The 22,937-nt window shown below is 27.1% G+C and overlaps 2 protein-coding genes across 2 annotated transcripts; one reads left to right on the forward strand and one right to left on the reverse strand.

Annotated features, from left to right (window-relative positions):
* Positions 1-10,025: 10,025 nt before the first annotated feature.
* On the forward strand, positions 10,026-10,691 carry LOC112680510 (zinc finger MYM-type protein 6-like). Its single transcript, XM_025550610.1, has one exon. The coding sequence runs from the start codon at positions 10,026-10,028 to the stop codon at positions 10,689-10,691; it is 666 nt and encodes a 221-aa protein (XP_025406395.1).
* Positions 10,692-12,612: 1,921 nt separating this feature from the next.
* On the reverse strand, positions 12,613-18,399 carry LOC112680519 (kynurenine/alpha-aminoadipate aminotransferase, mitochondrial-like). The gene is made up of 9 exons (XM_025550622.1): positions 18,296-18,399; positions 16,328-16,612; positions 16,088-16,256; positions 14,823-15,012; positions 14,483-14,599; positions 14,188-14,331; positions 13,816-14,122; positions 12,907-13,115; positions 12,613-12,738 (listed from the first exon to the last, which is right to left on the reverse strand). Exons 2-9 carry the CDS (start codon positions 16,536-16,538, stop codon positions 12,688-12,690), a joined length of 1,398 nt encoding a protein of 465 aa, XP_025406407.1. The 5' UTR covers positions 16,539-16,612; positions 18,296-18,399; the 3' UTR covers positions 12,613-12,687.
* Positions 18,400-22,937: the final 4,538 nt, after the last annotated feature.

Below are 22,937 nucleotides of genomic sequence, written 5' to 3' on the forward strand. Positions count from 1 at the left end.
TCGAAACATATTATCATTAGTTATAAAATATATTACAATCAATGGTGTTACTTATCCAAGATGATAAGTTTTTAAACATAATTAATACTTAAAATAAATAAAAATCAACGCTAAATATAATATATTAGCTTTGAGTACTTGAATAAATTCTATTGATTGGAGTGGTTTTAATCATAGATATATATTTTGAGATGTAATATGTAATGAAAAATATATTTTAAACAAAGTTAAATTTTGAATATGAGGAAATAATTACAAATATTTAAAAATTAATCAATTCGTGATTTCAAATATATTTTATAATCATCCTAGGTAGAGGGATAAATACACACTTGTATATACGGATCGGAGGAGGGGTTTTTTTTTATTTAAAACGAAAAAGATATTCTACACACATAATTTGTACAATAAGTCATTGTGAAAACCATAATATAAAACATAAGTCACTTGATAGGGGAAGTCACCAACTGGTAATACCCCATGTAAAATTTTTTAGATTAAATTAATTATCAAAGCGTAGAATAAGATGATTGTATAGTTCTATATGTATTTCATCAAAGTAATAGGTCGCGATTCTAGTTTCTTTTTAGTCTGTTTAGTTTCTGGTCAGGGATAAGATTTGTGGAGATTTTTTGATTTTAGGGGTTAATATTCATTAATAGTTTTATCTAGTAGGGATTATAATGGCGTTTTGAAAGTACATTTAATGTTTCTATTTGTAAGTCGTTATGTAAAGGTTGATTTGTTACATACTAGGGGTTTTTGAAATGACTGAATAGGGCGAATGTTTAAAGGTTTGGCTAGACCCCAAATTTGGATACCATAGAACCATAGTGGTCTAATAACTGGTTTATATAAAGGTATTTTTAATTTAAGTTTGAGTTTGAACTTTAGGAGAGGTCAAAAAAGGTGGAGTTTACTATTTGCCATTTCTCTTTTGTTTTTTAGGTGAGGGCCCCAAGTTAAATGTTTGTCGAGTAAAATGCTGAGATATTTAGTTTCATTACTTACAGAAATATTTACATTGTTTAATTTGATTAAAGGACAAATACCATGGCGAAGAATAAAAGTCATTTGAGTTGATTTGCTCTCATTTATTTTAATCAACTAGTGTTTGCACCAGGCTTCAATTAAGCTTGCGTGATATTGCAAATTGTGTGCAGTTATAAAAATATCATCGCTAGTGGACAATAAGGCTGTGTCATTGGAAAAGGTGATTAATAGTGTGTTAGAGGTTTGAGGGATATCAGCAGTATAAATGTTATAGAAGTCAGGTACTAAATCGGGCTGTACGTAAGGCTGACCGCACACTAGTAAAGCAAAATTGACTAAAGGAATTCAAGTCATGTTTAGTCCAGTGGCGTAACTAGGATTTTTTCAAGAGAGGTGTTCGCCAGTAGCGTTTACAGTCTCTCATCAGTGACGCAACTAGATAATAATTTCGAGGGGGGGGGGGTTGGTTGCATGGTTACGAATATATGTATTTTCATATATAAATGTATATTTATTAAATTGTTCTTGGGAAAAAGAAAAAAAATCGAAGGGGAGTTATAACCCCTGAACCTCCCCCTGGTTGCGCCACTGTCTCTCATAATTATTTTTCGTAAAGTTAATGACTAGACAATTTAAGAAGACTACTATTTAATATTTAGTATATTATCTTATTCAAACGATTTGAATCAAACCTACCACCATAATTATTTCTGAATATACTACTGACATCTGGCGTTCGATAAAATGAAAAACATAAATCACGTATGTTTAGATAAAAATGTCATATTTATTAATTATAATGACATAGTTATTATGACATATTTTATTAATTGTCAAATGTTAAAAAACCTTTTCGATTGTACCCATAGTATTTCGAATATATTGTAATCCGCAAGCATAAGAAATAGCCAAATTTAAACTGTGTAAACTGCAATGGATATATTTAGCTGTTTTATATTCTTTTTTTATACATGCCTGAACACCATTAATCGCCACACAATCGCCTACATATCGATGCAGCTCCGTCGTAACCTTGGCCTCTTAGATATTGCACTTCAATTTTCATGTCGATTAGTACTTTAATAATCGTACTTGCAATTGCGCTTCCACATAAATTCATGACAGGGACAAATTTTAAAAATGGTTCTTTTACTATTTTAGTTTTAAAATAAAAATAACGAACACAAATTGAGAATTGCTCAATATCAGCCACATCTGCCGCCTCGTCAGCTATAACCGAAAATCATTTACTATTATTCACTTCATTAACGATTTCAAATAATATAATTTCATGACAAGAACCGATAATTTCGTTTTGAATCTTCCGACTTGTATACTGTGCATTTTTTTGTACAATAATTCTAGCTAATTGGTAAGATTCATCACCAGACAATTTTATTGCTTTTAAATTAAGTCGCATTAAAGCTCTAAAGTTACCGTCATTTTCTACTGGATTTTCTGTCGTTAATGTTCCAAAATCACGATGTCCCCATAAGGCGATTGCTTGTCTTCCGCAAAAAATCACAGACTCGATTACAGGAATAAATTTTTCTATTAAATTCCTTTTGTACTTTAGCAGCTTTATTTAATTGTAAGTCGATAGAATCATGTTTCCCAGTTTCAATGGCAATAACGTTTTGATTTTTTTCAACTGATTGAAGGTGATAATTATATTTTTCATGATGGTTAAATATTTTTATTGATTTATACCACATTCTAAAAGGTTTAAGACAAAAATTTCCCAAGGTCTGAGATCCAATACCTTCTTCTGTTTTATAAAATATAACACAATATTATTGCTAGCAATACGCCCTGTCATTTATTTGTGAATACACTATCCATTTCCATTTGTCCAACCAATTTAATTGAAACTTTAATTTTTTTTTATTGAACTCAATCCTCGGAAATACCTAACCTAACCATGTTTTTTGAAAATATTAAATTTTTTCTTTATTTGAAAGCTTTTGACTTTTATCGACATATAATTGAATATCAAATAAACTAACCTTACTATCGCGGTTAACATGTTCATGTTTTATTTGATAGCTTGAATAAGTGTATTCGTTATTCGGACTAGATTTGTCAATATTTGTTTTCACAATTGATCGTGTCAATTCTTGTCATGGTCCTTTTTTGACGAAAAAAATCTGTTATACATACACGCTTCTTCATTTTATTTATCCGACGGCAACAATAACTATCAAACAACTGAACTGATATAATAAAAACACGTAAATACAGTTATACAAATATATTATTATTAAATTTTTGACGAGAATTTGATTAAGGTGTGAGATAAGATAAACATTTGGTTACTTGTGGGTTTTTCTCTACCGAATTTTCCAGGGCCTGTTTTATCGCAAAGTTTAATAATAGAATTATGTACATAATTGCAACACAGATATCTATGCTGTACAATACTATACAGTACCTATATTATATTATAGATATCTTTAGATTTTAATAATATATTTATTTTAGCCATGATAAATTTTCGAATTAGTCGGTAAAATATGGACAAAATATTTATAACACTCACACATTTGCATCCTGTTTAATAGTATTTTAAACATTATTTTTTAATGATACCTACTTATAAATAAATTATGACAGTCGATAGAACATTTTTTGCAATGGTTATGGAATGTAATTTCTAGCAATACGATTCAAAGGGGGGTGTCCAGACACCCAAAACACCCTCCTTGGTTGCGCCACTGGTTTAGTCATTTTGCTTTTAGTCAAAATAAAGAATTATGATCGCACACTAATTAAATATAGTTAGTCAAATCAAAGTAAAACCAGCCGTCATAACCTGACGAGGAGAATGTTGCTATTCCTATTTTATAGTTTCTTTTAAAAGAAATTGAACAGAAAGAAAATACATTTTGTTTTTGTAATCATAAAGAGACTGACACTCTTGGACTAACGATTTAAATTTTCGGGGTTAATTTTATGCTCAACAGTCATTTTATAAGCCTATTGAATAAAATAAATAATAATATTATACACATAGTACCTACTACTTATTTACTTAATTTTTAAAACTTTTCAGATGATACGTTTAGTATATAGTATATGTCAAAATGATGTTCATGTATAAATATAAAACAATTACCTTTATATTGTAAACAGTTTAGCATAAATAAATAATTGTTGGCATAATTTTGATATAGCCATCCAGTAACTGCTTGATTATGACTAATCAAAATAGCGCACGTTCTATTTCAGTGATTTTCAAACTTTTTAACAATGCGGTACACTTTATCTCCAACAATATTTTCGTAGCATACCAATTCATATATTATGTGAACCATATTTTGTATATATATGTAAACTATTTACAGTATACTCTATTAGAAGGTTATTTATTGTGAAATATATTAATACAATCGATCGATTGCGATGGCTGCGACAGGCATACTTATAATAAATAATATTATATGTATCTACGATTAGTTCGATCAGTTTTTATCTCGAATATCAATAATAAGCTGGTAAATACATACTTATAAAACAATTTATAGATTTATCGCGGTACATTTAAAGGGCGCTCGCGGCAAACCGGTTGGGAACCACTGTTCTATTTCAATAAAGCAATATTAATCATGACATAAGTCAAAAATATTTTGTTTTGGCGGAGCTTTATTATTATTTATCAGTGTGCGTGTTTTCCATAAAATATAAATGTTTTATTAAATTGGGCTGAATTTTTCGCTGAAAAAGTGATTTTAAAGCCACAGAAGGTTGGATAAGTCGTTGGAAAGATCGGAATAATATTAAATTCAAGCGATTTCACGGAGAAAAATCAAGTGCTGATACAAACGGAGCTAATGAATGGTCTTTAGCTAAATTACTGGAAAATTCTTAAAAAATTTTTCCCTCAGGACATTTATAATGCCGATGAAATTGATTTATTCTACCGAGCAACTATGGATTGTTCTTTGTGCTATAAACGTGAAATACTTGAAGGATCAAAAAAAGCTATAGATCGTATAACAGTTTTATGTTGTTGTAATATGGCAGACACAGATAAAAAAAAACTATTAATAATTGGAAAATCTGCAAAGCCAAGATGTTTTAAAAATATAAAAATAACAAACTTACTTGTTTCTTATTTAGCGAATAAAAATGCATGGATGACAGCAGAAATATTTACATCGAGGTTGAAAGACTGGGACAAAGAGCTTGGAAAACAATCAAGGAAAATGTTATTAATTGTTGATAATGTTGGACCACATCCAAACTTGATAGATTTAAAAAAATATCACACTTGAGTTTCTGCCTCCAAATACTACTTTTATCATTCAACCACTCGCTATGGGAATCATTAAGAATTTAAAAACTCATTACAGTGGATTACTGGTAACTAGGGGCGGCCTGAGAGAATGGGAGATCGGGAAATTTCCCGATGGGCAGGTCGAATAATCGAATTATGGGGCCGGACAATTTGGTTGTACAAGTAACTTATTACGATTTTTAGATTATAATAATAGTTTTTCAGCTTTTGGCCTATTTTACTCGTTGAGTGTCTCGACGTAATTGACGTGCGTTGCCCGTGTAGCCGCGCCTAAACAACGTCGGTCGACTACATGTCGACCACCAGTGCAAGACCGTAATTTTTACAGCCTATACTCATTATTATTTATTATTTGATGAATGATAAAATATAATAAATTTATAAATCGTTTTGTTGAACTTATGTATTGAATATTATGAAATAAAGTATATTCAAAATTCAACTGAGTTTTATTTCTTAATACAAATAATTATATCTATTTGTAAAATTACACAAGCTTCAAAAAAACTATATTTATATAAAATTATATATAATAAGTAAAAACTATTATAACTGTGTCTGTGTACGAGTCATTAAGACATAAACCAAGAAATAAGTTACAAAAATACATCATCGCAGCTTTATTACTTAATTACATAAGTATAATATGTATAGTAAAGCACATGTTATGCTATATAAAGCTTATAAAATATTATTAACTTTATCCATTACACAAGTAGCTTGTGAACGAGCCTTCTCAAAATTAAAGCAGGTAGTAAACATTACATTTTTAAATAATAAAATAAATATAAAGGAATTTATCGCATTTTTAATTGTTTTTTATACTATAAAAATGAGTGCAATTTTCTTTTTCAGGTAAAAACCTTTTATAGGAACAGTATGACACAGGACAACCTAGAAGCTTTTATTTTAATGGCTACAGAAAAAAAATTGTAAGTGATATACCTGTAGTGATCATTGTGCAGGACACTTCGATCGATACCACATTAATTATTTAACGACGTAGCACGTTGTATGTTATCTTGAGACGTTGGGTTGAGAGAGATAGGTAGGTGAATAATTAAACACTGGTATATTAAACTTATAAACTTACTGTTTTTATTAATTTATCACAATAAATTAACAAACAGTTAAAACACAAAAAATTAAAATAACAAGTTATTCTGGGCTAAGAATTATATACTCGCGGCAATGTAGCTGTAACAAAGTCCACGACTGCGATAGACAGTTTAGCCCAAAAAAGCAAAACGCTCCATAAATTATTAATTCCTTGAGCCAATAAATAATCATTTCCATGTATTTCTAAAATGTTTTATTTATCTTCTGTTAGTATTAATTATGATTTGAATATTCAACTGAGAAAATGTGTGATATTTCAAACGTAAGTGCCGTAATAGTGTATTAGATTAGACCTTGGACAATATGTCTGATGTCGATATAATGCTTAAGCAGTTCCGGCATCGCCGTCGATGTCACAAAAAAAACCTTAGACAATAGTTTATGGGCGATGGACCACTTGAAAAAGAATTCCCAGACCGCTATAGAGGAGCCAGTCCGCCCCTGCTGGTAACATACATTTTAAAGGCCATTAAAGATAATTTAGTAACTCCATCTACATGTGCTATAGCAGTGGTTCTCAAACTTTTTTGTTCGCGGAGCCCTTATGTTTTCAAAAAAATTTACGGAGCCCCGAAAATCAGGAATTTATATTCAGGACAATAATAATTATTAATATTTCATACTGAGAAAAACACTTAGTTCAAAATTTTATTTTTCTTAAAGTTCGGATTTTTGTCATTTACTGTGAAAATTTTAGTAATTTTTCGTTGTATTGATAAATTTACTACATTTAATTTTGTGAAAATACCAGCCAAGTTATGAAGTCATAATAACCAAATCTTATCAGAAGTCTAATTTGTAGATAAAATTGGTGTCACTAAAACGTATAACTTGTTGCGCAATTCAGGTAATTATACCAGTGTTTTCATCAATAATTAAGAAACATAATAATATTTAAATTTAGATAATTAATATATGCCCACGGAGCTCCTAGACTTCTTCCGCGGAGCCCTAGGGTTCCGCGGAGCACAGTTTGAGAACCGTTGTGCTATGATATCAGTTTTAAAATAAACATTCTACAAGCAATACATTTTGTCGCTGACAGCTGGAGAAAAGCGTCGTCTGTTACGATTCAGCATTATTTTGCACATTGCGGTTTCATACCACTGATTGATTTACTTATTCCTCCAATTTTTTCTATTGAAAATAACGTAGCGCAATGCGTAGAAAATGGGTAGTGATTTATAAAAATTGATAATGGTATGCAGTGATTCAACGACAATGAAAATTACGATAATATTCTTGATGAAATTGCTGAAAAAAGCCTGCAAAATGAAGAAAGCGATGACGATGACAATGTTCAGCCCGTCAAAATTACAATAAAAGAAGCAGAAAAGTGCATTGATCAGCTGAGACTATATTTTATGCAAAATGAAAACGGAAATGTCTCAACAACTTTGCTAGATGTTTGTGCAGATTTTATCAATAATCAAAGTCTTAATAAATTACAGCAAAGAAAAATGGACGATTTTCTGCAGCCTAACAAAATATAAATTAAGTATGTTAATCAATTAATGTATAATAAATATGTATAATAAAATAATCATCTAATTAATTTACGATATAATAATACTAAATAGTAAATATAATGTACTACTGCTAATAATAATAATAATTAAAATATGTCATTATGTATTATTATGTTATTATGTATTATTAGTTATTATGTATGTACATATATGAACTTTAATAGTTTCGATTTATTAGTTATTCGAATAATCGGGACAGTTGGATAATGGGGACAATTAGTTCACCACCCAATGTGTCCTTATTAAGCGGATTCTACTGTATTTGTTATCGTTTCATCGGGATCGCGTCGAGCTGTCGTGACTCGTGACCAAAATATTTGACGATAGCAAATTATGTACAAGTTGAGCATAATGTATAATTTTTCGATATTTCTGTTCACGAAAAATTTTTTTTTTCTAAGTATACTGATATTACGGGTTATTGTATGAAAAAGGCGCCAGTTGGCATTTTTGTCTCGGGTGTCATTTAGCCTTACGCCGGCCTTGTATATACTAATAGTATTGTAGTATCATATATTTTAAACCAGCCCAGCAGAAAAATAAGCAGACCACTTACTTTTCTCGTTATGATTATAAAAAATATTGTAAATAAAAAATAATCATATTTATAAATAATGTAATATAATACCATATACTTTTATAATAATGTTAAACAAAAAATTATTGAAATTTCATAAATTAAAAAATAAATAAATATTCTTACAATATACCGTATCGTTGATCTGGATAGTAGTTAGTAGCGGTTGTGTGTGACGTTTTTATCTATAATGACTCTGTATCTATATGTATGTCTTTCGAATCAATACCACCAAAATCCAAAATGAAATTCAGGTGCAGCGAAAGCAATATTCGCTGCACTCGTGCACACGCCTATGGTAATGATTCATGTTAACATGGTTAGGGCAAATCAAGGCTGTATCTTGGTTTTTTTCTGGGGGGTAAGATTAGCTAAGATGTTTAATATGTTTTAAAAATGTAACAAAAAGAAAATTTATTAATTTTTTTATATGTATAATCATAGGCGCCGACTACACGGGGGCAACGGGGGCAATTGCCCCTGTACTTTAATTTTAACGTGGGCGTTGCCCCCGTTCTTCGATTTTAATGGGTGGTAAAGCGTAGAAATAGCACTTCGCTTTTGTGAAAAAAATTATTTGGTTATTACTTATTATTATAAGCTATTGAATTTCGATATCGATATGAAAATGTTTATCAAAAGGACAAAATTATCTAAAAATAGCTGAACATAACTCATAAGATACCATAAATTATAGATAACGTATAAGTACATTTATATATATATATATATATATATGAATAATATATATAGCTCCAATTAGAAATGCCTAATAGTCACGGTAATGACGAAAGACTTGTGTGATAACTATATATATACTTTATACACACGCACAAACTGAAACTTAATAACAATATCTTTAGTTGGAATTATTTATAACCTGTACTATGGTATTTTCATTTCTTCTAAATTATATTGACTATTCTACATTTATACAGTACTGACAACTGAATACTGAGTATTACATTATGTAGTTCAGTAGTTGATCATTTTACTGTCGCTGTCCATACGAAGCATACGTGCTTTATTCGCAGATTGACAACACTAAGGTAATTTATATTTTCTTTATAGACCATATTATTTAATATATGAGTTAAAAATTAATTAACTTTTGAAGGGCATACCAAATAAGTAATTCAGACACAAAATAATTCATTATGTCTATGTGGAAGTATGTACAAAAAAAAACTATTCCGAAAAACAATTCTGATTCTAATAGCCTTATTAATTCTGATAATAGTTTATCTTTATCTACTTCCACTTCTAACATAAATTTAAATTGTGATAATCAAATTGATTGTGGAAATAATTCGTCCTCTAAAGATGTTTCAAAACAAAGAAAATTTTTAGCATCTTGGTTAAATAAATACGACTGGTTAGAACATAATAAAATCGATGATAAAGCTTTTTGCAAATTGTGTAGATCCATGAGTAATAATAGTAATAATAATGTTTCTGTATTTATTTCCGAGGGTTTTAGTAACTGAAAAAAGCTGTTGAAAGGTTTAATATGCACGAAAATTCAGAATTGCACAAAACTAATGTAGTTAAAAACTCTTTTATTAAAACAAATGCAAATATATATGCACAAATATCGGATAGTCATAAAAAGCCTATGGAAGAATCTAGATTAGCTCTTGATAAAATAATATCTTCAGTATTTTTTTTGGCAAAACAAGGCTTAGCATTAAGAGGGCATACAGACGAATCTGCAAATTTAAATCAGTTATTAAAACTTCGATCGGAAGATTCGACTGAATTAAATAACTGGTTAGGTAGAACAAAATATAAGTGGATTTCTCACGATATAATTAATGAAATTCTTAGCATGCTGTCATTAGAAGTCATTAGAAATATTATCAAACAAATTAAAGAAAACACATATTATGCCATTTTATTAGACGAAACTAGTGATATTACTGTCAAAGAACAAATTTCGTTTTGTTTAAGAACAGTGGACAAAGAATCGTTGGAAATCGAAGAATATTTTATGGGTTTTTACGAAACGCCTAAAACAGATTCTGATACTCTTTTCAAAATTGTGAAAGATATTTTGTGTAGATTGGAATTAGATTTTTATAATATTAGAGGACAATGTTTTGATGGTGCTAGCAATGTTTCTGGAATTCATAAAGGATTACAAGCTAGAATAAAAGAAATTGAACCAAGAGCATAGTTTGTTCACTGTCAAGCTCATTCTTTAAATCTTGTTACCCAAGATAGTATGCGAAATGTAAAAAATGCTAGAGATGTACTAAATTTTATAAGAGAATTAATTACATTTATTAAACAATCACCTAAGAGACTATCTTGGTTTAAAACGAATCAAAAAGACGAAAATATGACATCTCTAAGACCATTTTGTCCTACTAGATGGACGTTACGATATACTTCTCTGTGCTCTGTTATGGATAACTACAATGAGCTATTGACATTTTTGTCAGATTTTTCAAAAACACAATGATGCAGGTTCAAAGGCAAATGGATTTTTCAAACAATTCAAAACTGCAGATACTTATATAATGCTTAAAATAGTGATAAGTATTTTTAAACACATGGAGACTACAAATACAGTATTGCAAAGTAAATCATTAGATTTTAAACTTTCTGTTCAAATTCAATACTTTAGAAGATACTATTTCAAATTTGAGAGATACATTTCACATTTTATGGAAATCTGCAAAGAAAGAATCGTCAGATTTAAAATTAGATGCACCAAAGGAATCTAGAAAACGAAAAAAACCTCAAAAATATGAAGACGGAGTAACAAAGTCCTTTGAATTTTCACCTGAAAGTAAATATAATCAAATATATAAAGAAATCATTGATCATATACTTTCTGGCTTACAACTAAGATTTAACTCTGAAATTCGATCATTTTTATGTAATGTGGAAATGTTTTTAATTGATCCAAAAATATCACCCGAAATAATATGTACATTTTACAAGGATGATATAAATATTGATAAGCTAAAACTTCATAGAGATATGTTTCATGATATAATTAAAGGCCAAGGATTAATTGTTTCATCATTCGCAGATATATTAAATATTTTTAAAAATAAATCGTATTTAGTCATTCATTTAAAAGAGCTCAGGAAATGCATACAATTGATATTAACAGTACCAGTTACTACATGTACTACCGAACGATATTTTTCTATGTTGAGGAGGTTAAAAACTTATACCAGAAGTACCATGACGCAGACCAGGTTAAATGATCTGGCACTTCTAAATTGCCATAACACAGTAGCAGAATCTTTAGACCTAAGCAAAATAGGAAATATGTTCATAAATAAGTGCATGACAAGAAGAAATACTTTTAAATTGAAAAAAATATAATTTTAGATTGTAAAATTGTCATCATAAAATGTAATGTATTGTAATTAAGTTAGAAAATAAATTGTATTTTCATAATTTCATGTAATTTTTATTTTTATTTTCATTTATCTGAACCCAATAAAGAGAATTGGAATAATATTCATGAACAATAGTATAAATATTTTATTTGCCCCCGTGCTAAAATATAAAAGTCGGCGCCTATGTGTATAATAACTGATTGTGGTTGATCGGTACTGAATGTTTCGGTAACCAATAAACACATTTTGTGATCCAAATATAAATTATTTATAATATATTGAAGACATTTTGGGTAGGTCCGGACCCCAAAGATCCCCCTCCCAAAAGATACGACCTTACGAAAAATTCGATTGCATTTTTCAATCAAAACCAATTTACATTTAAAACAATAATTGGATTGTGAAATAAAATATTTTATTGATGAAACGTGTATAAAATATATACAATGTAATCCTTAATAAAATTATTGAATAATAATATTCTTTTAATAATTTTATAAAAGAGTATAAACTATAATAATTGTTTTGGCAAAGTCATAACCACAAATAAATATTTTTTCTAAAAAATGGAATAAAAAATTATACTATCAAGTAGGTATATACTATACATAGGTAAATATAATGTAAACTTATAGTCAATAGTTCAACACTGTCTTCAATAGACAAGATATAGTAATAATTACTTTAATTAAAATTGTAGCCTCATAACGATTTTAATGTATAAAATAAATATAAAAATTAAATAAAAATAGTAAAATTATAAAATAACATACAAATAATTATAATAAATAAAAGTTTTGATTTTTAATTCGGCTACGACAATTGCTGTTCTTCTCGTATACATTCCGCCAATAATGATATACCCTGAAAATAAAACAATATCTTACCATGTAATACATATAATACATAACTTTATAAATGAAATTAATCATATAATTAAAAATAAATTTAATTCAATTTAATATTTAATGATTATGTATAATCATCTGAATAAATATACACTGACGCTATTAAAAGCTATAAAATAAATACCCGATCTATTTCTTCTGGTGTAGCGATGGAATATGAAAGTCGAACAAACGAGCTAGGGCTTTCAACATTATCTACAAATGCATAGCCTGGTGCTAAGATTATTAATTTGTCCAAGCATCTTGTAGCAACCAATTTCCTTGTATCATCCACTCCAATAATTTTTAACCAAAGAAACATTCCACCAGTGGGTTCGTTCCATTCAGCTAATCCTGGAAAAAAATTATTTAAAAATGAAGGCTTATATTTTTCATTTTCATGCGAAAATGTTAAGATTTATAATTTTGTAAAAAAAAATATTTTGGGTATAAAATATTATTCAATAAATTTCTCATTTGTACGTTATTCGACCGTGAGAGTATGGATTTATAAAATATAATAAAAAAATTATTTATTTTATTTCATCCTCAATATAGTATTAAAATATTTCAAAAACAATTTTCAATACTGGATTAAATTTTTACATAAAATAATATTTATAATGTTGTTAAAATAAATACGAAATGCAATATAATGTAATGTTTATTATTATTATAATTATTATAACTAGCACATTGCTATACTTTGTAATAAGGGTTTCATTTCGTATGTGTATTTAAAACTAATATTAAAAATATACGAAAAACAAATAAGTTTGATTTAATTTCGATTTACCTAGGTATAATAAAAAAATTTAATTAAATCAGAAGAAAAATTTTGCATCTAATTTCATATATTCTTCTATATTCGTATAATTAATATATCCTAGAATAACACCTACAATTTGTACGCAATGGACGACTGTAAGAATTATCATAAAAAACTAGTTTATTTTTAATTTCAGAGAATATTATATTTTATGCAGTTTTATGCAGTTTCTAATGATAATTTTTAAGTAAGTTGTTATTGTTATTGCTGTTGTTTGCATCTTACCTTCTAATTCTCTTACTACTGCCGCCATCATATGATCTCGTTTTTGTTTGTAGAATTCTTTGACATGCATAAAGTGAGAAACCAAACCATCTCTGCCCCATTTTGATAAAAGCTTATATAAAAGCACTTGTGATAGCGATGACGTGTGCATAGATGATGTTTGCATGTGTAACTCCATTTGACGTAGTAACGTTTTGGGTCCAGTTATAAAACCAACACGTAACCCAGAGCTCATGATTTTTGAAAAAGAATCAAATCGGAGTACACGGCCTTCTGTATCCATGGACAATAGACTGACAGGATTTTCCTAAAATAATTTAAATGCTATTAGGCAAATTTTTTTTCTCAAAACAAATAAATATTTAAACTTACCGGTCCAAAATGTAAGTAATAGTATGGATCATCTTCAAGAATAAGCATATCGTATTCGCACGCAAGTCGATAAATTTCTCGTTTTCGGTTGGTGGTTAGTGTGGTGCCTGCTGGATTTGATGCAGTAGGATTCAAATAAATGATCTGTTGAATAATTATTCGAATTAATTTATAATTTACCATTAAACGTTAAGGTAAGAAAGGAATGGATATATTCGAAATAATAGTAAGATTAATAGCTCTTTACTCCAATCACTATAAATTATTAAATAACATAATGATAATAATAACATACTTTTGGAATTGATAGCATTTTCATCTTCCTTTCCACTAAGACTTTTTCCAATTCTTCCACAATTATCCCATATGAGTCTTGTTTTATCGATATGATTTCAGCATTGTATGGTTTAAACTGAAAAAATATTTTATAGATTAATTGAAGAGACATATTGAATAATCTTATAAATTATATCTTATCTAAATAATTGTGCATTAATACGTATTTACCAAAAAGAGTCCTGTATACAAATAATATAAAAGTAACTCCACTGACTGTTAATTAACAATTATACAATTAATTATATTATATATTAATATTTATCGTAGGCAAGAAACTATAAAACCATCGTACTTACTAAATCAATAGCCCCTGTATATATTGGATCAGGTATGATCACTGAATCATTACAACTCATGCACATGTCTACGGCCTTGGATAATCCTTCTTGAGCTCCAGATGTTACCATGATGGATGTGTCTTCCCAGTTTTGCGGTCCATGAAACCAATCTTGTATACCTTCCAATAAGTTTATCAAAGGTCGGTATCTATTAACATACGGGGATTAGTGTCTCTAAATGTAGCACAATATATGATTAATTGTAAAAGCTAAACCAGTTATAGTTTATAAGTAATTAATCATCATTAAATATTAATAATAACTGTATAATTATATAATACCTTCTTAAATATTATTCTATACTAAGTTATTGTACTTAAATCGGTCTATGTTTTAATTGTTATATAATAATATAATAATAATAATAATAATAAAATTAATAAAAAAATGTAGAAAAATTATAAATTTTACTGATTAGGTAAGTACTAATTTCAAATATAATTCCAGTCAATATAATCGTACATATTTTTTTGTAGATTAATAAATATTTTTTTTAAAAATTAATGTTTATCAAGCAGAAATTCTTTCAATTAAAATTTCTAAATCTCAAAACCATTCTTTATTTTTTTTTTTAAGTATAAAATAATTGTATGCGATACAGGTTATATAATAGATTATAGCAAAAATATTGAACTGATATTTTTGTATCTTGTTAATTTCTTTTACATCGATGAATATTTAAGTCTTACGAACTATTATTTTAAAAATTATATTAACTGTTTATTTTTGTGTAAGTATATTAATTATAATTGAAAGCATTTTTTTTTTTACGAACGTCATGCATGTTTGTACCGGTATTGTTTTAATCAATATTAATTTTTTTCGTAGTAGACGTACATTACTTAGTGTATTATCTAAATCGTATGTTGATGATGCCATTATATTTTAATTGCTAGTCTATAAAAATACAAAATCTGTTATCATAATGGTTATCGATTTCAAATCTCTTTTTAACTCAATGCTGTTGATTAATGAAATAATTACGTAACAAGCGGAAGAATGTAAACAAAATAACCACGTTTTTAATAAACTTTTTTTTATTTATTATTTTAAGATAAATCGAGCATTATTCGGAGAAGTCCTTAAAGGGACAAAATAATTTATTAATATTTATCACTTTGATTATAATAATTATAATTATGAAATAAATTCTGAATATTCCGTTTGGATGGTAAAGTTTAATTAATTTTCGATCCCTGTATTCAATAAATAATTAAACTTACCCCACGGAGGCCAGATATTGTAAGGCATCGGATAGTTCTTGGTCTTTAAGTTCAATATTTTCACCAGTAATCAATTCCACACTGATCTTCTTGAATGGAAAAGTCAATACGTTTGGCACGCCTATACCGAATTTAATGCAAGTTGAAGGTAGTTTCTCCAACACTTTGCCTGAAACCGTACAACAACCACGATTTGATATAGACTGTTATATCTATTTTGCAATAGTTTATGATAATTACTTATTTCTCGTAACTGAGCTGGTCGGCGTCTTGATGAGATTTCATTGATGAAACGTGAATAATCTATTTTGGACGGAACAATGGTCTTCGTTTTATCATGATGTGACAGTAATAACGGTTCGGGTAAGTATTCCGGAATCGAACAATCTATCGGACGAGCCGTTAATACTGATCCTTCGGAACCCGAGTATAACAATTGATACTGTGCCATACTCCACAAAAGCACCCAATAATGGTATGACCAACTCGTTTAACAGTCGATTATTGATAAATCTTTTATCGTATCTATATTGAAATAAAGAAATTCAATGAAATAGGAAATTAAATAGTACGTCACCACGAGTAATTGATGATCATGCGATAGATAAGTGTTTATAACATACGTAAGTAGGTAAGATTATCATTTTATAGTTAATATTAAAATCGAATATTAAAATTAAATTATCTTTACTGTACATCAAATTTAAATCGAATAATTATATATGGAACGATAAGAAAAATTTTAGAGAATTACATGTTGGTCAGCATGTCTAAAGGAAGGATTGAGGTTTTTTTATTCATATCGCAAACTATCAACTAATTACATGTAAAATTAGTAAAACACATACAGGAGTAATAAATTGATTTTAATTTAAATATATAAGATGTTTAAATAAATACTAACACCAGTACCTATGATCTAACTACAGAAGTAATTAAATTATTAAAATTTTTTTTATACCATTATCATAAAAATATTAGTTATTCGTTAGTAATTCATAATGTAAAAATTACATAAATAATAAGTTAATAATGACTTTCTTGCGGATTAAATCAAAAAAAAAAATTATCTATGTATTAATAAACAATCAAATAACTTATACCTATAAATAAATAAATAATTAAATGCCTTAGCTTGGATGATTATTATATCTATAAAGTACCACCAGTTTTGAATTAAAAATATGATAATACTCCAGAATAATAAATTATTTATTTATTTATTCTATACATAAAATATTTGCTTATTTATTTGTATATTAATAAACGAGTGTTAAATATTTAATAATTTTTAATTTTAATTTAATTTCTTATTTTGTTATTCAATAATAATTATTGTTGAAAATTAAGTTTTTATTTATAGCTATACAATAAGAAAAATGTACTCATTTTTTGGGTCAAAAAATCGATTAAAAAATCTAAATCAACTATTTTTATAAAAATATAATAAGTTTGTACATAAATTACTATTATAATTTAAAAAAAAACTTAAACTAAGGGTTGTTTTTCAAATAAATAATTTGTTTTATTGGTATAAACATTCCATTTATGATAATTTTATCAGTAACTTATATTTAATAATTTTAAATTTAGAACTGATAGTTAATTTTGCAACAAGTTTTTTTTAAATACACTCAAATAGATTACACAAGCATTTGCAACAATTAAAATACGTGTGTAAATAATTCATCCAAATTTTATATAATATAAAAAACATTTAAACTTTTTTAATATTTAAAAATATAATACATCGTAAAAAAATAAACAAACAAAGCTTTTAAACAAGAAACCATAGAATGTGTACATAAATATTTTGAACAAAAACTATTAATATTATAAATTTTAAGAATAATCGAGCATCGAATTTTGTAAAGGCTTACACAATTTTATTGTGTTGAAAATGTTAGTTAACAAAAATCTTTTGGATTAATAATTATGAACAGCTAATTAAAAGGGCTACATATTAAAAGTTAAACATAAATAATTTATGGTAAAACAAGTTATCGCACGCAAAAATATGCGAAATAATTTGTCATAAAACTTATTTATTTCAGTTGCTCTGCGTACATTCGGTTGATTTTACTACTTTGTTATTTTAAAATAGTTTCAAAGTAAAATAACGATTTAGTTTATTTTTTATTAAAGTATAACGAATAAAATTACATTAAAACTAAGAAATGTTAATAGTAATATATTAAATTAGCTTACATTTCAGCATTAACCTGTTGAAATCACTGAAATCTTCACAGACAGCTTAAATAATTAAACTAAAAACTGATAAATAATAAGTCGGCACATGTGATACTAATAGAATATATTATGAGTGAAATGGTTTTTATACGAGCTGTACCATTTTACCCAGCCAATAGGAGATAAGAGTTTGTGTAGTCTAATAACACATATTAATCATTACATGTTTACGTATTAATAATGCACATATCCGGGTTAACTTGAACGAGCGGCATCACACGTGTGCAATTAATTTCAAACGTATATAAATCGATTTAGAGATAGACGATAAATAATATAATATGGATATTATAAAGGTGACAAGTTTATATTTTATGTATACTGATGTTGCATTTTTAAGTGGTAAATTAAAAGTTAAACTTAAGTTAAGATTTTGAATTCAATAATAATTAATTGGTTTTATTGAAATTATTTAACAAAATGCAACCGAAATTTGTTTAATACTTAAATTAGTTTAATACTTGCTGCTCTTATTTTCTCTTTTAAATATTGAAGGTTTATTGAAGGGTCGGCGTACACTTCAGTTTTTATGTAATCCCATAAAAAGAAGTTTAACAGAGATAAATCAGGTGATCTATCAAAGGAATTTTAGGACCTGTAGGGTTTTTTTCAAAAAGAATAAACGGCCAACAACAAAGATGACAAGAATTTGAAGAACAAATATTGGCTTACGTTAGAGTAAACCCTGAAAATTCAACACGTTATATTGGTAGAGAACTCGAATTTTCTCATACCAAAATACAAAAGATTTTAAAAAACACACAAAATACATCTATATAGATCAGATTTAATTTAACATTTACGCGAGGGCGATGCAGAGTGTAGAATTTCGTTTGTAGTTTGATTGATGACTGAATTAGATGTAAAATTATTCCTTTTAAATTCCATATTATGGACGGACGAATTGAAAATCAACAACAATAATGTTATAAATAAGCAAAATCAATGTTAATAGAACGATAAAAATTCATTTTGGACATTTGAACTAACAATCAAACAGTTTAGGAAACTAACGTTTGGTGTAGTTTTATTCGGAGGCAAAATGTTGGAATCATATTTTTATGAAGGTTCACTAAACGGCAGATGATGTAATAATTTTTTAATAAATGAATTACCGGATATGCCAGATGATATTCCATTAGTCACAAGAGAAAATATAATTTTCAAACAAGACGGGGCATAACGCCCGCATAGTTCAAAATAATTTTAGCGAATATTTTCCAAATCGATGGATCGGAGGAACTTATGAACCAATTGAGTGACCACCACGATCATTTGATCTATCTCCGTTAAACTTCTTTTATGGGGTTACATAAAAACTAAAGTGTATGCCAGCCTTCCTATGAGCCTTTTACATTAAGAGGAGAAAATAAGAGCAGCTTAAACTAACCGAATCACAGATTTTAGCCGCAACAAAAAACGAATTTATTCGGCGTGTTAAAGTATGTTTTAAAAAAAATTAAAATAAATTTGATACATTTTTAAAATTAGTAATTTATTATAATTAAATGTTCGAGTACTTTAAGTTTACCAGAGTTTAGTTTACCATTAAACCTATAAACCTATCATATCATTTTTTTTATTATTAAAAAAAAAAAATTTTAATCGAAACTCATTGCAGTAAATTTTAACTTAATTCTTACTTAATTGGTTCGTTCGATCTACATAAAATCTGTACAGTTGATAGTTCAAAATAAAATAAAACTTTAACAAATAAGAAAGAAAAATTTACAAGTGTCTAGAACCGTTTTTTTTTTAGAGTTATAAGGGACAAAAACAAAAACCACGTAGTTTTCGATATTTTTCATTAAATCGATGTAATTCAATCAATTTTAAACATATAAAGTTGGTTGTACTATTAAATTTCATAAAATAATAATTTGTACTCAAAATTGAGGGTTTCTATTTAAGAAAAAAAAAAGATGCATTGCGCTTACGCGAGTGTAATGAACAAATTTAAATTCAGAGATCATAAAAATATGTATTTTGAAGTATAAAATCTATCTTAAAAAACAGAATTCAAATTACATTGTTTTACACAAAAATAATAGGAGTATCCAATTATTGTTAATACACTGTATATAATATAATAATTTCTGTAATTTATATCGTATTTTGGGAACTATTTTGTCTACTAATAATAATTATGAAACATTGCATTTATTTCTTAAAATCATTATTAATTAGAAAATTTGTATTATTTTTTTTATATTATTTACAGTAAACTTTGATATGTTAATAAAAAAAACACGTAAGTAGAACTACGGCCTTTTTGTTCAGTAAAAATTATTTAATTCTTGAAAAATATAGCATATCTATTAAAATAGAAGTAACATATTGAAAATATTTTTGCATATAAAATGTAATTATTCTATTGTATTCTTCGTTTATTTGAATACAAGTTATAAAAAATTAAATATTGAAAATTATTATATTTTATTGATAGTACTTAGATTGCTTTTAAACTTACAATAACTGGGTAAATATATAATTACGACTTTGCAAGACTCTTTTTGTTTACACATATAAGAAAATAAATATAAATAAATTATTTTTAGCATTTATTTATAATTTTACTATTTAAAGTACTAAATAATAAAACTAAATAATAAATACAATTATTCATTTATTTGAATTATTTTAATTAACAAAAATATCGTGAACGTTATTGATTCATATTTTATTTTGAACAAAATGTATCAAAGGAATTATTTAGGAGTATATGAATATAAAAAATAAACTACTATATACTTGTAGCCTAATTGAAGGATTTAAGGTCTGATGCAACATATAACGTCTGATTATCAACCACGCATAGGCATAGTAATAATATAAGTATATCTATACATTGGTTTAAGATTGTTGTTTGGCCTTCTATAATAATTTGTTTTTTTACATCAGCATATGGCAAGTTAAAAAGTAAAATTGTTTATAATTATAAATCGATACAATCACGTGCAAAATTACGTTTAAAATAAAAAAATAATCCAATTTAACAGTTTAACAATTATTCATTAATAATATACAGGTATTAAGCATACAATATCAGATTTAATAACAAATATTACACTTTTGTTTTATATCATTCGATACGTAATTAAGTACAGTATTTAGTAGTTATTTAATTAGCACTCATCTTATGTTTTGTTGGATGTTAATACATGATAAAACGATAATGTAGTGTAGCCATAATATTTTTTTCGATTTTACTGCTATGATAATTTGAGAAGTGATTGGAACCCAGGAACGAGATTCACACGATGTTATTTCATAAAAAGTTTTCAAATTATCAGTGTTTACGAAAACAAACTAATTTATATTAATGTATGACACTCACTAAGGAATTATATTAAATAACATTTTCATATTTTGCTTTCCGATAATGCGTTAATACGGTTATCATTGTCTTGTGTTAACGTTTTAATGTACGATGGACGGCGATTAAACTCGAAGTAACGATATTTAGGAATTTTGTTAAAATGTCATGAAAAATTAAAACTGATCAATCGAAAGAAAGTTTGGACAGGATATGTAATCGAATAATATGTAGGTTACAATAGTGTGTAATCGAATTATATTTGTAAGTCTGAAAGCAATGATGAATCATCATATATAAAAAAACAAAACTGAACAAAGGTCGTTGTATCATATTAAGTGTCTTTATTTTAACTGAATTTTTTATATAAAATATCTATATAAAAAATAAACACATTTTATATCTTTATTTATCGTCTTAGAAATTAAACGTATATTTTATAATATAAATTTACTAGCTTTTAATACGAGAAATTTGACAGTACCTTACTTGAAAGGGAGAGGTTAATAAATCTCATATTTGATATCATCATCATATTAATTAAAATTTGAATTAACATGCAAAGAGAGCAACATTTGATGAATTACTGACAGCATAGAAGACGTGCCATCTACTGGGTGATATAAAAATACTGAAAAATGTGGTAACAAAATATTTGAATAGTCTTACTTATAATTTCAGAGACTTTTGATTTATATTTAAAATTATTTTGTTGGTTTTAGAAATAAAATTCTATGAATTTGAAAAGTGACGATTAAAAAAATAAAAAAAAAGCAATGGGTCATCACATATAAAAATAATATGCTGTAAATCTTCCAACTTCAAATGTCTATATTCCGTCCGTGTTAAATATTTAGATATTATAATATAATTTATATTTTTATAACAGGTATATAGTTTAACTTAAGTTTTATTAAATTATAATCCTCCTCCCCAATAAGGCGTGATCCTAAAATTAGTATATACCTACATAGAAATAATTAGTTGATTAATGTACAGAAAAAGTATTTTACTGTTAATAAACCTATAGATTCTGTGAACATTTTAATAATATAGGCTTCTTCTTCAGATGTAGCCTTGTATGATATGTTGATGAAAACAGTTTTAGGCTACATTGCGTAAATAAATAGACATATACTGTAAATAACTTTTTTGTTTTAATTTCAAAGGATCAACAATTTATTTTTACAAAAACAACCAAAAATAATTTCTACAGATATATAAGATTAAAAACTTATTTACTATGTATTCTATTAAAATCGTTTTGTATGGGAAAGCATATTA

The sequence above is a fragment of the Sipha flava genome, unplaced genomic scaffold (genome assembly GCF_003268045.1).
Source record: "Sipha flava isolate LNK unplaced genomic scaffold, YSA_version1 177_pilon_pilon, whole genome shotgun sequence".
Classification (NCBI taxonomy): Eukaryota; Metazoa; Arthropoda; class Insecta; order Hemiptera; family Aphididae; genus Sipha; species Sipha flava.

Excerpts from the sequence above, each read along its gene's own strand:
- LOC112680510 (XM_025550610.1), top strand. The coding sequence starts at position 10,026 with ATGCACGAAAATTCAGAATTGCACAAAACTAATGTAGTTAAAAACTCT.
- LOC112680519 (XM_025550622.1), bottom strand. The coding sequence starts at position 16,538 with ATGGCACAGTATCAATTGTTATACTCGGGTTCCGAAGGATCAGTATTA. Across the intron at positions 16,257-16,327 it reads AGCTCAGTTACGAGAAATAA|GCAAAGTGTTGGAGAAACTA; the intron begins GTAATTATCATA and ends GTACGGTTTCAG. Across the intron at positions 14,123-14,187 it reads ATTACTTACATTTTGGACCG|GAAAATCCTGTCAGTCTATT; the intron begins GTAAGTTTAAAT and ends AAATTATTTTAG.